This window comes from Cervus elaphus, chromosome 5, assembly GCF_910594005.1.
Source record: "Cervus elaphus chromosome 5, mCerEla1.1, whole genome shotgun sequence".
In the NCBI taxonomy this organism is placed as follows: domain Eukaryota; kingdom Metazoa; phylum Chordata; class Mammalia; order Artiodactyla; family Cervidae; genus Cervus; species Cervus elaphus.
Genome location: NC_057819.1, coordinates 115,310,267 through 115,325,241, shown reverse-complemented (window position 1 = coordinate 115,325,241; position 14,975 = coordinate 115,310,267). Strand labels below are relative to the sequence as shown.

Sequence of the window (14,975 nt, the reverse complement as noted above, 5' to 3'; positions counted from 1 at the left end):
GCCCCGATCAAGTTTCCTTTTACGAAGTGAAATGAGGAAGAGGATCACGCCAGGCGGGCACTTTTACTGTTCTTGGGCAGCATTTCACCGCTCATAATACCTCCCTTCGTTGACCAGCGTCATCACTTTCTCCTGTACATGCCTCCAGCCCCAACCTGGTTTAAGAGCCTTGGCAGAGGCGTGGGATTGATGAGTAGGGCGGGCTCCTAGCCTGACTTCGAAGTGAAAACTGCCAGGCCCCGCTGTCCCGGGGGCACGACTGTCACAGCTTCCACCTCCCCGCCTCCACGGGTGGGTTTCTGGAAGTGGATCTCCAGGATGTCTTGTAGCTCCGGGCTGTCCAGGACATCGGGAATGTTGAGCACCAGCACCGACTGGGGCACAGGCTGGGGCCTGACCTGGAAAGGGAGCCGGGAGATGGGCAAAGGCTCATGCGAGTTGGGCTTGGAGGGGGCAGAGATTGGGGAAGGTGGTGACACTGGGAGTATGGGGCGGGGGGGGCAGGAGGCCTGGAGAGGTGGGAAGTGGATAGGTCAGTGGGGTTTTGGGGCTGTGATCCCTCCTTGAGCAAGTTTCTGGTGTGCAGACAGGTGGCCTGGCCCAGTCCCCATCTTCACCTTCCCACTTACCTCGGCCTTCTGGATCTTCCCACTCATATAGGGAGAGACTGTCAGACAGGACTGCTGCTTACCCAGTGGCACTGTGAACTGGCCCATCTGGCACAGGTGCTGGGCCACTGCAGGGACAGGGAGCAGGAGACCTTCAGCATCCAGGGCTCTCCCCTCCCGTGGCCTGATGCCCCTGCTCTCATCTCACCAGCAAGGCCCTTACCTCCATCCTCAGTAAAGCCCAGCATGACACCCCCTTGCAGCAGTTCCCTCATCTCCACGTCACCACCTCCATTCTTGGTCTTGCCAAAGAAGATCTCCAGCTTGTCCAGCAGCTCCTCCTCACTTAGCTTGAGCTCGGCAGGAAACCCACTGACCAGCACTCTCTGGTCATTCATCCGGCTGGACACCTGGGGAAAGACAGGAGGAAGTGGTCCCGGGCACAGCCAACGCCCTGTGCTCAGTGCACGGGGCCCCCTGCGGGTCCCAGGGCCCTGCCATTCTGTCACCTGGATGCTGGTCAGCACGGGTAGCTCCAAGGGCTGGACTTGAACCCTCAGCCGGAACCCTTCCACGTTGATCTGATGCTCCTTTTGCTGCAGCACCTGCTTGGCCACTGGGGAAGGGGAGCAGGGTTGGTCCTTGGAAGTCTCCCAGCCTCCCTCCCAGGGTTTCCTGGAGCTCACCATTGGGGTCATCAAAGGTCACCAGAGCGGAGCCTCCAGGCAGAGGGTAACAAACCCGCACATGGGAAACCACAGACTTGGCCGTTGCCTTGCCCGCCTCAAAGTGTCCTCGGAACACCAGGGGGGACTCGGGCACAGGGAATGGGACCTGCGGGTGGGGGAGGGGAGGGTGATGCAGACTTCAGGGTTGGGGAGAGTCCCCCACTCCCTTCTAGGAGGGAAGCACCCCTGATTATATGTAACTGATGCTGAGTGCCAGGGATTAATCCTGAAACTAGAGCTGGATGAAGAAGTGGAGTAAGTAAGTGGATAAGGTCACACAGCAAGGAAGTGGCAGGGCCAGGAGTGAAATTAAGACTTCCCCAACTTTCTCTACCAGGCCACACCCCCTCGAAGTTTACCTTGTCTTGGGGGCAGTCCCTGAGATTCCTCTGCAGCACCCGCAGCTCCTGCAGCCTTATCTTTAGTCTGGCCTGTTCCTCCTGAAGGGCCTGGAGAGCCTGTTGGAGCAGAGGGGCAACAACCAGAGAATGAATGAGCCAGGGGAAGGGCGCCATGCTCTTAAGGACTCTCCAAGAGCAGGGCTGATGCTCAGCCTGAGAACAACCCAACCCATTTACCCTGGCCTGGGCTCGTCCTGGCCCAGCTTGAATGCCCTCATCTCGGCTGCTCTGAAGGGCAGGAGCCTTTGCAGCAGCTGTGGCTGGGTCATTCCTGGAGCCCTAGAGTTTAACAAATGCAGATCGAAGGACTTTCCTGGTGAGTCCGGTGGTTGAGAATCCCCTTTCCAATGCAGGGGATGCGGGCTTGACCCCTGGTCTGGGAACTGAGATCCACACGCCACAACTACTGAGCCTGCGTGCACCACAAGCAAAGACCCAGCATAGTCCAAAACAAAACAGAAAACATCGATTGAGCTCCTGCTATGAGGGACTGGGCATGACACAGGGCAGTGGAAGACAAAGGTCCAGCCCTCAGGCCTGTGTAAGATGGTACTCAAGACAGTTCACAACCACACAACTGATGGTGGAGGACAGCAGGAATTTGGAGGAGGGGCCATCCTGTAGGGGTTAACACAGCTAGGGAGAGCTAGAGGAGGAATAGGGGCTTAGAGCTATAAGATAAGACTATCAGCTAACATTTATTAGGCACTTACTGTATATCAGGCACTGTGCTAAGCCCTTTATATGAATTATATCACTCACATCTTGCAACAATCTTACGAAATAAATACACTCTTGCCCTTATTTTGCAGAGGAGGAAACTGTAGTTCAGAGAGATCAAATGACTTGCTCAGTCATCTGGCCCTAGGCAGTCTGACTCCAGACTCTTAATCTGTGCTTTACAGTGAAGAAATCAAAGTCAGAATAGGGGAGCAATTTACCCAAGATCTCCCAGCCTGTCCTATGACTGCCACCCTTTCCACTGTGCCAAGCAGCCTTTCAGACTGGGCGTGATTTGGGGCGTGTCCACCAATAGATGAATGGATAAAGATGTTTTATACACAGAGAGAGAGAGAGAGATTCCTCTCTCTCTGGTGCCAGGGGAATGACACCAGGGATGGGAATAAATGCACCTTTGTTTGTGGGGTGGATCGCTCACTCTGCGGTTGGAAGCCTGATAAATAAGGTCAGCTCAGGGAAGTGTGAGGTCTCTAGGGAGGACGGGACTCTGTCCTGGCCATCTCTGTGTCCCCAGCACAAAACAGGCATTCAGTAAATTGTGTGTTGAATGAATGAATGAATGAAGTGAACGAACGACATAATGGAAGCATATTACACAGGGCGCTGAATCATTCAGGGTGAGTTCACTCTGTTTTAAGCAGACGAAACCCAGGGCTGGACCAAATAATGCTGGGTAATGAGTAGTGAGAAATAATCAGTGATTCTCAGGGGCAGCGAGATGACATCCATGAGTCAGGGGATGTAGTGTCATGTGGAGAGGTGGGGACTCTGACATCTTGGAGACAGCATGTCCCCACTAGAGTGGCAACCCCATCTTGGCTCTAGCCAGCTTTTCTTCACATGGAATGTGGTTTCAGTATCCTATATCTTCCCATTTCTAAGGGAAATCAGAAACCTAGATTTTTTTATTTGAAAAAGATGGCTTGACTTTAAAGAAATATGAGAAATAAAATGCATTCTTGAATTGGATTCAGTCCTTAACCTATCCTCTTTTTACTTCTGCTTTAAATCTTGATCTAATTAGGCATGTTTGAAAACCTAGTAATTGGCAAGGCTATTCAATACATAGCTTTAAATAAGTAAATTTATTTGTTTTTAAAAGCTTCATAAATACAATTAAAAAAATATTCAAGCAGGGGAGTTTATCAGCAGGGAAATGAAGAACTAGTGAAGATTTCTGAAAGGGGGAGTGAGGTGATGGATACAGTGTTTAAAAGAGCTCAATTTGCCCATCAAAAAATGGGCAGAGGACCTATATAGACATTTCTCTGAAGAAGACATACAGATGGCCAGGAGGCACATGAAAAAAATGCTCAACATCACTAATTTATTAGAAAAATGAACATCAAAATTACAGTGGCCTCAGACCAGGTCAGAACGGCCATATCATGAAAAAGTCTATGAATAATAAATGCTGGAGAGGGTGTGGAGAAAAGGGTGTGGAGAACCCTCCCGCACTGTTGCAGGGAATGTAAATTGGTGCAATCAATATGGAAAACAGTATGGAGGTTTTTTGAAAAACTAAAAATAGGGGCCTCCCTGGTGGTCCATTGGCAGGGGATGTGGGGTTGATCCCTGGTTGAGGAACTAAGCCCATGTGCCGCAACTACTGAGCCCTTTCGCCATAACTGGAGTCCGTGTGTCTCAATGAATGATCCTCATGATGCAAGGAAGACCCCACATGCTGCAACTAAGAACTGACCCTGACACCACCAAAAAATAAACAACTAAAAATAGAGTTACCCATATCATCCAGCAATGCTGTTTCTGGACATACATCCAGAAAAGATGAAAACTCTAACTTGTGGAGTTTTCACTGACACATGCAGCCTAATGTTCATAGGAGCACTATTTACAATAACCACGACATGGAAGCAAGTTAAGTGTCCACCAATAGATGAATGGATAAAGATGTTTTATACACACAATGGAGTATTACTCAGTCATAAAAAGAATAAAGTACCACCATTTTGCAGCAACATGGATGGACCTAGAGATTATCACACTAACTGACATAAATCAGATGAGAAAGACAAATATCATATAATATCACTTATATGTGGAATCTGAAAAAAAAAGATACAAATGAATTTTTGACAAAATGAAGACAGACATAAAGAACAAACTTACAGCTATCAAAGGACAAAAGGGGTGACAGAGAGATAAATTAGGAGTTTGGGATTAGCAGATGCACATTACTATGAAGAAAATAGATAAACAACAAGGATCCCTTATATCACACAGGGAACTATATTCAATATCTTATAATAACCTATAATAGAGAAGACTTTGAAAAAGAATATGTATATATGTATAAGTGAATTATTTTGTTATATACCTGAAGCTAATACAACATGGTAAATCAACTATACTAAAAAAGAAAAAAGATTTCTATCTGACAGTGATGGCAGGATGAACGGGAGCAGCAGGAACTGTGGAACGAGGAAACAAACCCAGACTCTGCAACTCTAATTCTCACAGATGTAACAGGAGCTGACCTGAGCCTCTGGCGGTGGGCACAAGGAACACGTGCGGGTGAGTATGTCCCTTGAGGAAAAGCCCCCAGACTCTGGATGCTGTATTAAGGAGACAGAGGGGACAGACTGGAGAGAGTGCTGAGGTTGCAGACCTGGGTGTTCAAGGGTTTGGTATAATATCATTGACCCAACAAGCAAGGGAAGAGAGCCAGTAGTTATTGGGGACCTGCTAAATGCCAGGCACAATTGGAATCCATCCCATTTAAGTATCATTAAACTGCTTCCTATCTCCAATTCCCAGCTGAAACTTCAGACTTTTCAAGGACAACATAGGCTGATTATAGTGGTTTACTTGAATTCAGGACTTCCTGATAGCTCACTTGGTAAAGAATCTGCCTGTAATGCAGGAGACCCCGGTTCAATTCCTGGGTCGGAAAGCTGTCCTGGAGAAGGGAAAGGCTACCCACTCCAGTATTCTGGCCTGGAGAATTCCATGGACTGTATAGTCCATGGGGTGGCAAAGAGTTGGACACGACTGATCAACTTGCACTTAAATTCAGCTATACATGCTATTTATTTCCTTAACATTATAACTTGGTCCCTAAGTGGAAGCCAATATCTGTCAGGTGCTCAAATGAAAAAAAAAAAAAAATTGCTATCCACTTTATATTGAGCTTATTGAGACTGTAAATTCTGGAGACTTAGGAGTGAGTTAATGATTTGAGGTTCATTTGGCTACATGCAAGCATTCTTCAGAATGCTGAAGCTGAAGCTCCAATATTTTGGCCCCCTGATGCAAACAGCCAACTCAATGGAAAAGACCCTGATGTTGGGAAGGATTGAAGGAGAAAAGGAGAAGAGGGAGGCAGAGGATGAGATGGTTGGATAATATCACCGATTCAGTGGATGTAAACTTGGGCAAACTCTGGGAGACAGTGATGGACCTGGAGGCCTGGCATGCTGCAGTCCTTAGGGTCGCAGAATCAGACATGACTTAGGTACTGAACAATAACAACAACAATTGCATTCTCCTCCTTATTTGTGAAGTTTAGAACCTGACCACCCCTACAATAAAATCTCATGCTATCTGTGTTCATCATAGCAGTATTGGCAGGCAGTGTAACATAACAATTAAGAACATAAATTCTGGGGCCAAACCTCCAGGACTTACATCCAGCTGTTCTTACTACTGCAAGACAATGGACAAATTGTTTAACTCTCTGTGCCTTGGTTTCATCTATAAAATGGGAACACCAATTTCTACCTATGTATAATTTTATTTGTAAAAGTTGTTTCTGGCATCTGATGAGTGCTATGTTAAATGTTTTGCATTTAATAATCCCCATTTGATAGTTGAGGAACCTGAGATCCCTTAAGGTTAAATAATAGAGGGAGTTTCCTGGTGGTCTAGTGGTTAAGATTCTGGGCTTTCACTGCCATGGCCTGGGTTCAATCCCTGGTCAGGGGACTGAGATCCTCTAAGCCAGTGGTCCCCAACCTTTTTGGCACCAGGAACCAGTTTCATGGAAGACAATTTTTCCGTGGACTGGGGAGGGGGGTGGTTTGGGGACAATTCAAGTGCATTACATTTATTGGGCACTTTATTTCTATTGGGGCTTCCCTGGTGGCTCAGACGGTGAAGAATCTGCCTGCAATGCAGGAGACCTGGATTCGATCCCTGGGTTGGGAAGAGCCTCCTGAAGGTGGGCATGGCAACCTACTCCAGTATTCTTACCTCGAGAATCCCATGGACAGAGGAGCCTGACTGGCTACAGTCCATATGGTTGCAAAGAGGCAGACACGACTGAGTGACTAACATTTTTATTATTATTACATCGGCTCTACCTCATATCATCAAGCATTAGATCCTGGAGGTTGAGGACCCCTGATACAGATTATCTGCCCTGCACCATGCAGTCCTATATTATAGACTCTGGAGACATAGCAATGAAAAAAAAAAGGAAAATATATTCCCCCTTCATCTGGTTATGTCCTAGTGCAAGCCATGCAGTGGGACCAAAAATAACAAAAAAGACCCCTAGTGGGCAAAAGTGAGTCAAACCCAAGGCTATTGAAGACACATGGTGTCAGGAACAGGACTTGGTGAACAGGACTCTGGGTTAGAACGGTATTGTGCTAATGATAGAAGTCAAGAAGGTGGAAGAACTCATCCAGAGACAGAATAAGTGATCTTTGGGACTTCCCTGGCAGTCCAGTGGTTCCACTGGAGAGGGCAGGGGTTCTATCCCTGTCAGGGAACTAAGATTCTGTATACTGTGCAGCACAGCAGAAAAAAAAAAAAATCTTTGAAGATACCTAGTCAGTTTTCAGGAAAGATAAATGAACACAGAGGGTTCTTAGGTGGCCCTAGGGGTAAAGAAATCACCTGCCAATGCAGGAGACGCAAGTTTGATCCCTGGGTCGGGAAGAACCCCTGGAGGAAGACATGGCAACCCACTCCAGTGTTCTTGCCTGGAGAACCCCATGGACAGAGGATCCTGGTGGGCTACAGTCCATAGGGTTGCAAAGAGTCGGACACGATGGAAGCAACTTAGCATGCACGCATGCAGAGGAATGCTAAGAGGAAAAAGAGGGCATAGTCAGGACAGGGCCAGGGCCAGAACTAGGTAGTGTCAGAGACACAAAGGAAGAAGAAAAATAAAACAGGCAAAAGAAAAAGAGGGCTAAAGGGAAGTCCCCTCCCTCATTTGCTTCCATATTCACTCATACAACTATCAACTATGAGGCATCTACTTTGTGCCGGACCCTACTCTAGGCTCTGGGGATACAGTAGTGAACCAAACAGAGAAAACTTCACTGTGGAGCTTTTACATTCTAGGGGATGAGCCATATGTGTGTGTGTGTATTTGTGCTCAGTCCTGTCTGACTCTTTGCGACCCCATGCACTGTAGCCTGTCCATGGGATTTTCCAGGCAAGAATACTGGAAAGTGAAAGTGTTAGTTGCTCAGTTGTGTCTGACTCTTTGCAACCCCACAGACTGTAGCCTGCCAGGCTCTTCTGTCCATGGGACTCTCCAGGCAAGAATACTGGAGTAGGTTGCTATTTCCTTCTCTAGGGGATCTTCCTGACCCAGGGATCAAACCTGCATCTCTGCATTGGCAGGCAGATTCTTTACCACTGATATAGGCCATGAGTATAAACATGAGCATTATCCATGCAGAGATATTTAAAGTCACAAACTAAATGAAATCAACAAGAAGGGGTCCAAGTGCTGATTTCTGGGGCATCCAACACTAAGAGATTGGGGAACAAGGTAGAACCAGCCGAGGAGAATGCAGAAGAGAGGCTAGTGAAACTGGCTCAAGAACAGGCATGAAGAACAACACATTTAAGGAGGAAGAGCCTGGGCTGGGCACAGTGCTGCTAATAGGCCTTCTGCCAGGAGGCATGATAATAACCTCTGAGACTGAGCAAAAAACCCCCCAAAAAACAGTCCTGCTTATCGTAAGGAAATGGTCAGCACACATACAAGGATGATTATTGTAGCCTTATTTACAACAGGAAAAAAAAAAGAAATCTACATGGCCAACAGGAGAGAAACAATCCAATATAAAATATTAGGTGCTATGTGCTTAGTCTGTCTGACTGTTTGTGACTCCATGGCCTGTAGCCCACCAGCCTCCTCTGACCATGGGATTTTTCAGGCAAGAACACTGGAGTGGGTTGCCATTTCCTCCTCCAGGGATTCTTCCTGACCCAGGGGTTGAACTGGCATCTCCTACATCTTCTGCATTGGCACGTGGATTCTTTACCACTGAGCCACCTGGTAAAACCCATATAAAATATTACATAGCAATTAAAACACATAGTAATGAGGAACATTTAACATGAAATGTTCACAATAAACCAAAAAAGAAAAATATAAAATTGCCTGTAAATCTTCTTTCTAGTCTGTTGATTTTAAATGTTTTCACTCATGAAGATATTTATTAAAGTATAGAAATGCAAAAAAAAAACATTCTGGGAGGATAGACATCACAATGTCATTAATAAAGGTCGTCTCTCAGCAACGAATTTAGGGTGTTTCTTTTTTTTTTTGGAACTCTAATTCTAGGTTTATTCAACACAATTCTTTTACTCTACTCAACAAACACAACATTATCTAAGATTCTACAAAGTTACAAAACTCAAAACAGAAAATTTATAGTGCTGACTGTACAATTAAAGCCAGAAAAGCCGTGTGCACATTGCCAAGGTAACCCCCAGGACCACCACGAACACCAACACAGTGGGGGTTCTGTGGAGACCTGGCATATCTGGCTCTCAACTTACCAACTTCAGAAAGAGAGGGAGACTTGGATGTGCGCACACACACATGTCTAAAAGGAACGATTTGGGTAGATAAGTGGGGGTATCTTACCCTAGAGGTCAGAGAGGACTCAGGCAGGGGGGCAGGGCCACGCTAACAGGAACGGCCCTTGTGTAAAAGTATGTCCTTTCCTGTGGGACTCCAGAGCCCTCCAAGTCATCTGTAGAATGGGAAAACATGCTCCCAGGCTGGGGTTGACCCATCACTAGGAGCCCCCTGCTCATCTCTTCTGGTTTTGCCACCAAACTGACTCTCAGGAACTAGAAACGTAGAAGCTTTCTAGCTAGAAAACAGGAGGGCATCTTTACAAGCAAGACGCCAACCAAACCAAACCCACAACACTCTACAGCCAGAACTCTGCTGCCCGGGGAACATCTCAACTGCTCCCTTCAACTTCCAAGTTTGCCCCTAAGGAGGGATTTCTTTCCTACCAATCCTCCTTCGGCTACAAAAGTGACAGAAGTGAGTTGGATGGGGTAGAGCTTCAGTGGCCCTGATTATCGGGAGGAGTCGGAACTGGAGAGACTCCTGTGGTGGCGGCAGCCCCGGGAGAACGGGATCGCAGGAGCACCGGGGTCCTGTGTCTGTCCAGGGGAACGTGACTTTCTCCTCATCCTTGGACCTGTGCTATATGGGAGGCAGTGGCAGCATTCTTCGGGGGCCGGGGGCGGGGATTGCCTGGGGGGTGGCCAAGTCCAAGGGGCCAGCGAAGCAGTAGCCGTGATGTCCTGGTCATCGATTTATTCTCTGTCAATGAGCTTCAGCGCCTTCTCAGCCTCATGTGGATTTTCAAACTCACGCATAGTCGTAGGCTTTAAATAGATGGGGGTGGATGCTTTCTACAGGCGTATGTCAATCATTTTAATTTTTCCATATTCTAGGTGGAGAATATCTTCATGATGTGATCCTTGATCACATTCCTGGTGAGCCTCCCCATGTGTTCTTTGGTGGGTTTAGGGGGAAGTGTTCTTTTCCTTTCCTTTTCATCTCTTTCAGAGCATGAACGCCACCTGTTGTCACGTCTGTGCCAAGATGGACTCGAAGAGCCAGAGGAGCTGCTGGAGCTGGGGAACATGCTGGAACTGCCTGAGCAGCTCGATGCTGAAGATGAGCTAGAGTCACTGATGGAGCCTGTGCTGGTGCTGGAGCCCAGACTGGAGACAGAACTGGACCAAGACCTGAAGCTGCTGCTACCACTGGAAGTGCTGTGCCTCTTTTGACTTTCATCTCTGCAGGGACATCACTTTGCCAACAAAGGTCCATATGATCAAAGCTATGGTTTTTCCAGTAGTCATGTACGGATGTGAGAGTTGGACCATAAAGAAAGCTGAGCACCAAAGAATTGATGCTTTCAAATTGTGGTGCTGAAGAAGACTCTTGTGAGTCCCTTGGACAGCAAGGAGATCAAACCAATGAATCCTAAAGGAAATCAACCCTGAATATTCACTGGAAGGACTGATGCTAAAGCTGAAGCTCCAATACTTTGGTCATCTGATGTGAAGAGTTGACACATTGGAAAAGACCCTGATGCTGGGAAAGATCGAAGGCAGGAGGAGAAGCAGGTAACAGAGGATGAGATGGTTGGATGGCATCACCGACTCAATAGACATGAGTTTGAGCAAATTCCGGGAGATAGTGAAGGACAGGGAAGATTGGCATGCTGTGGTCCAGGGTCTATGAGGTCTCAAAGAGTCGAACACTGCTCAGCAGCTAAACAACAAATGATCCTTCTTGCTTGACTCCTTGGTGGCCCTTTTATCTTTATAGAGGGATACTTGGACTTTTCATCAGAGCGAACTTTGCATTTAGTAGAGGGCACCCTAGTCCTGGATTTCATATTATTTTCTTTGACTCCTAGTAAGCTCTTCTTACTAGGCAGAAAGTGAAGAGGAACTAAAAAGCCTCTTGATGAAAGTAAAAGAGGAGAGTGAAAAAGTTGGCTTAAAGCTCAACATTCAGAAAACTAAGATCATGGCATCTGGTCCTATCATTTCATGGGAAATAGATGGGGAAACAGTGGAAACAGTGTCAGACTTTATTTTTGGGGGCCCCAAAATCACTGCAGATGGTGATTGCAGCCATGAAATTAAAAGACGCTTACTCGTTAGAAGGAAAGTTATGACCAACCTAGATAGCATATTAAAAAGCAGAGACATTACTTTGCCAACAAAGTTCCGTCTAGTCAAGGCTATGGTTTTTCCAGTGGTCATGTATGGATGTGAGAGTTGGACTGTGAGAGCTGGACTTCTTTAGCTGAGCGCCGAAGAACTGATGCTTTTGAACTGTGGTGTTGGAGAAGACTCTTGAGAGTCCCTTGGACTGCAAGGAGATCCAACCTGTCTATCCTAAAGGAGATCAGTCCTGGGTGTTCATTGGAAGGACTGATGCTGAAGCTGAAACTCCAATACTTTTGCCACCTCATGCGAAGAGTTGACTCATTGGAAAAGACCCTGATGCTGGGAGGGATTGGAGGCAGGAGGAGAAGGGGACGACAGAGGATGAGATGGCCGGATGGCATCACCGACTCGATGGACATGAGTTTGAGTAAACTCCGGGAGTTGGCGATGGACAGGCGTGCTGCAATTCATGGGGTTGCAAAGAGTCGACTACAACTGAGCGACTGAACTGACTGACTGAAGCTCTTCTTACTATACAGAGGGTAAGATGGTTGGATGGCATCATTGACTTGATGGACATGAGTTTGAGCAAGCTTCAGGAGTTGGTGATGGAAAGGGAAGCCTGGCATGCTGCAGTCCATGGGGTCGCAAAGAGTTGGGTACAACTGACCGACTGAACTGACTGACTGAAGCTCTTTTTTTCCAGTCCTGATGAAACCATTCCCCCTTTCTGAGGTGTTCAAAGCAGCAATGGCGGTCTCACTTATCTGAACTCTCACTTCTAACTTGAATCTGAGAAAGGATCCCTAATTGACTGCAATTTGTGCCAAAGTGCATCATCTTCCCACTGCTGTGGCTTCCTCCTGCTTTCAGGGTGATTTTTCAAAATTACAGTTTCCTGAAACCACCTTCCTTATTTCCTGTTTAAGAGGAAAGTCCGTCTAAGAGAGCGGTTTTAGGAATTCCTTGGTGGTTCAGTAGTTAAGAATTTACGTGCTTGGGATGAATTGAGAGACTAGCATTGAAATATATACATTACCATATGTAAAATTTGATAGCCAGTGGAAATTTGCTGTATGATGTGGGGAGCTCAAATCCAGTGCTTTATGACAACCTAGAGGGGTGGCATGGTGTGGCAGATGGGAGGGAAGTTCAAGAGGAAGGGGACATACATATACTTATGGCTGATTCATATTGATATATGATAGAAACCAATGCAATATTGTAAAGCAATTATACTCCAATTAAAAATAAATACATTAAAAAAAAAAAAGAATCCACTTGCCAATGTAGGGGACTCAGGTTCGATCCTTGATCTGGAAAGATTCCACATACCTCGGAGCAGCTAAGCCACAACTACTTGGCCTGTGTTCTAGAGCCCAGAAGCCACAACTACTGAGCCCATACACCTGGAGCCAGTGTTCTGCAACAAGAAGCCACTGCAATGAGAAGTCGGCATCCCACAACTAGAGAGTAGCCCCCCACTCACCGCAACTAGAGAGAGTCTACTTGGAACAAGTCAAAAATAAATAAAATAATTTTAAAAAGAGAGAAGAAAGCAGTTTTAGCAGAGTGGTAGGAGTGAGGTGGGGGTGAATCAAGATCGTCCTGGGGAACTGGGGTTCTGAAAAGGTTGGTAATGTTAACAATAATGAGCAGGTATTGAGCACTTAGTATGTGCCAAGCAGAGTGTGCAGTGTTCACTATGTATTTTAGGGATTATTTAGTTTAATTCTTGCAGATAGGTATTCTTCTGTGGAAGTGTTACTGTTATTCCCACCATACAGATAGGGGAATAGGACTTGGATTGTAAGCATTAGAGAGGCTAGTAACTTGCCCAGGGCCACACAATGGGAGGAACCAGGTTCTGAAATCAGTCAGGCTGGCTCTAAAGTCTGTGGTCTTTCTTCCTACGTTTGAGAGGCAGATGAAATATTTCCAAGCAAGAGATTTGTGTGTTTGTAACAGATGGGGTAGTATGAGGGAGAGAAAGGCTGAAGAATTTCGATGAGATTCATTCATTCAACAGGTGTTTACTGAGTGCCTTACTGTATGCCAGGCACTGGTGATCAAAGTTGGACAGGCTGAAACAGAGGACCAGCCAGCAGAGGGCTTAGTCTACCATGAGCAGGGGCATTCATGGGTTGGGAAAGGGGGGACCACAGCAGACAGGGGTGGTGGGGGGGTGGGGGTTAGGTCTCAGAAGAGGAATACTTCTTCTCCTCATCCTGAAGAGAGTCCTAGGTTAAGCTGAAACGTAAGGAGGGGAGGAATTTGTTGAGGGAGATCTCAGGAGATAAAGGTGTGAGCAATTCCTGAATTTTTAGGGGTCACAGAACCCTTTTGAGTATATAATGAAAATGATGGATTCTTTCTCCAGAAAAATGCACATCCACAAGAGGAATTCAAGATCTCTTGAGGTGTAGTTTTATAACTGTCTCTGAGGCAGTTAGAGGACCAACACCCTAGAGATGTCATCTCAGCCGATGTCTCCCTGGACCTTCTGCAGGTCTAAGAGATGGGCAGGAAGAGGCTTCCTTGCTAGACTCAGAAACCGGTAGATTCCTGGCCAAAACGGGCGCTCCTCTGATTCTCCCCACCCCCAAGACCCTCCTTCTCACCGACATAGTCTGGGATCCAGTTGGCAAGAGGTGAACCTTCAGAGCTGGGCACACGTTGGCAGAGTCCCCAGTAACTAAAATCTTGCTTGCACTTTGAGGAGCTTTGGTCTTACCCACCGGAGCCTGGAAGACACTTCTTTCTTATGCAGGCTGTTTGCTTTCACTTTCGTTTGACTGAAGTCCCTGCCCCTCCCACACTCCACCCCTGGGTGGCTTCCTGGTCTTCAAAGTCGACTTCCCCCTACTATGAGGCCTCAGGGAAGTTGCCCCAAAAGCAAATACAAACTGAATGCTGGCCCAAATCAGCCATTCCTTCCAGCCTAGCAATCCCAGTACAGGCCTATTTGTAGAATTTGGTCTGCTTTGTTAATGGCTTAGAATGTTACCCAGAACATGCAGATGTTGATAATTGTAACCGATAGATAAAAGCCCCAAGTTCGCCAAACTGTGGTAATAGCCAGCATTTGAGAGCTGTTACATGCCCTATTCTGCTTTTCATGATTTAACCTTCAAAACAACCCCTCAAAGTTGGTTTTATTTTTTCCATTTTACAGAAGAGATGCTAAACTTGTGAACACAGTATAGAAACTTGCCCAAAGTCCCACTGCTAGAAGTGATACAAGTATCCAAGTAGTTGAATTTTTGCCGCCAAAGGAGGGTTTATATTTTAGTTCTATTTGTGATTCTCGAGTAGGCAAGCTGTTAACACTTATTGGAGACATCCAGGGCTACCCTGGTGGCTCAGATGGTAAAGAATCTGCCTGCAATGCAGGAGACCTGGGTTTGATCCTTGGGTTGGGATGATCCCTTGAAGGGAATGGGTCCCCGCCTGTATTCTTGCCTGAACTTCATAGAGCCATCCAGCACTTAAGGGTGAGTCAAATGCAAGTATAATTAAATCCTGCAGGATGCCTTCTATTTTCACCCAATCCAGGATTTCTATTCTGGGCC

General features: G+C 46.6%; 1 protein-coding gene and 1 pseudogene across 2 annotated transcripts; both read right to left on the bottom strand.

Moving 5' to 3' along the window:
- Positions 1–44: 44 nt before the first annotated feature.
- Positions 45–14,209, bottom strand: IFI35 (interferon induced protein 35). Of its 2 annotated transcripts, XM_043904726.1 has the most exons (8): positions 14,025–14,203; positions 1,915–2,016; positions 1,696–1,794; positions 1,295–1,442; positions 1,118–1,224; positions 832–1,018; positions 630–736; positions 45–398 (listed from the first exon to the last, which is right to left on the bottom strand). In XM_043904726.1, exons 1-8 carry the CDS (start codon positions 14,028–14,030, stop codon positions 207–209), a joined length of 948 nt encoding a protein of 315 aa, XP_043760661.1. In that variant the 5' UTR covers positions 14,031–14,203; the 3' UTR covers positions 45–206. The 2 variants fall into 2 exon arrangements, with proteins under 2 accessions (XP_043760661.1, XP_043760662.1); XM_043904727.1 differs by lacking the exon at positions 1,915–2,016 and having other exon boundaries at positions 14,025–14,209.
- On the bottom strand, positions 9,371–10,526 carry LOC122695667 (annotated as a pseudogene).
- Positions 14,210–14,975: the final 766 nt, after the last annotated feature.

What these genes read in the sequence shown, in the direction of transcription:
- IFI35 (XM_043904726.1), bottom strand. An exon ending in GGGCTTTACTGAGGATGGAG is followed by an intron (nt 737 to 831) that starts GTAAGGGCCTTG and finishes CTGTCCCTGCAG; the next exon opens with TGGCCCAGCACCTGTGCCAG. An exon ending in GGAAGATCCAGAAGGCCGAG is followed by an intron (nt 399 to 629) that starts GTAAGTGGGAAG and finishes CTCCCTTTCCAG; the next exon opens with GTCAGGCCCCAGCCTGTGCC.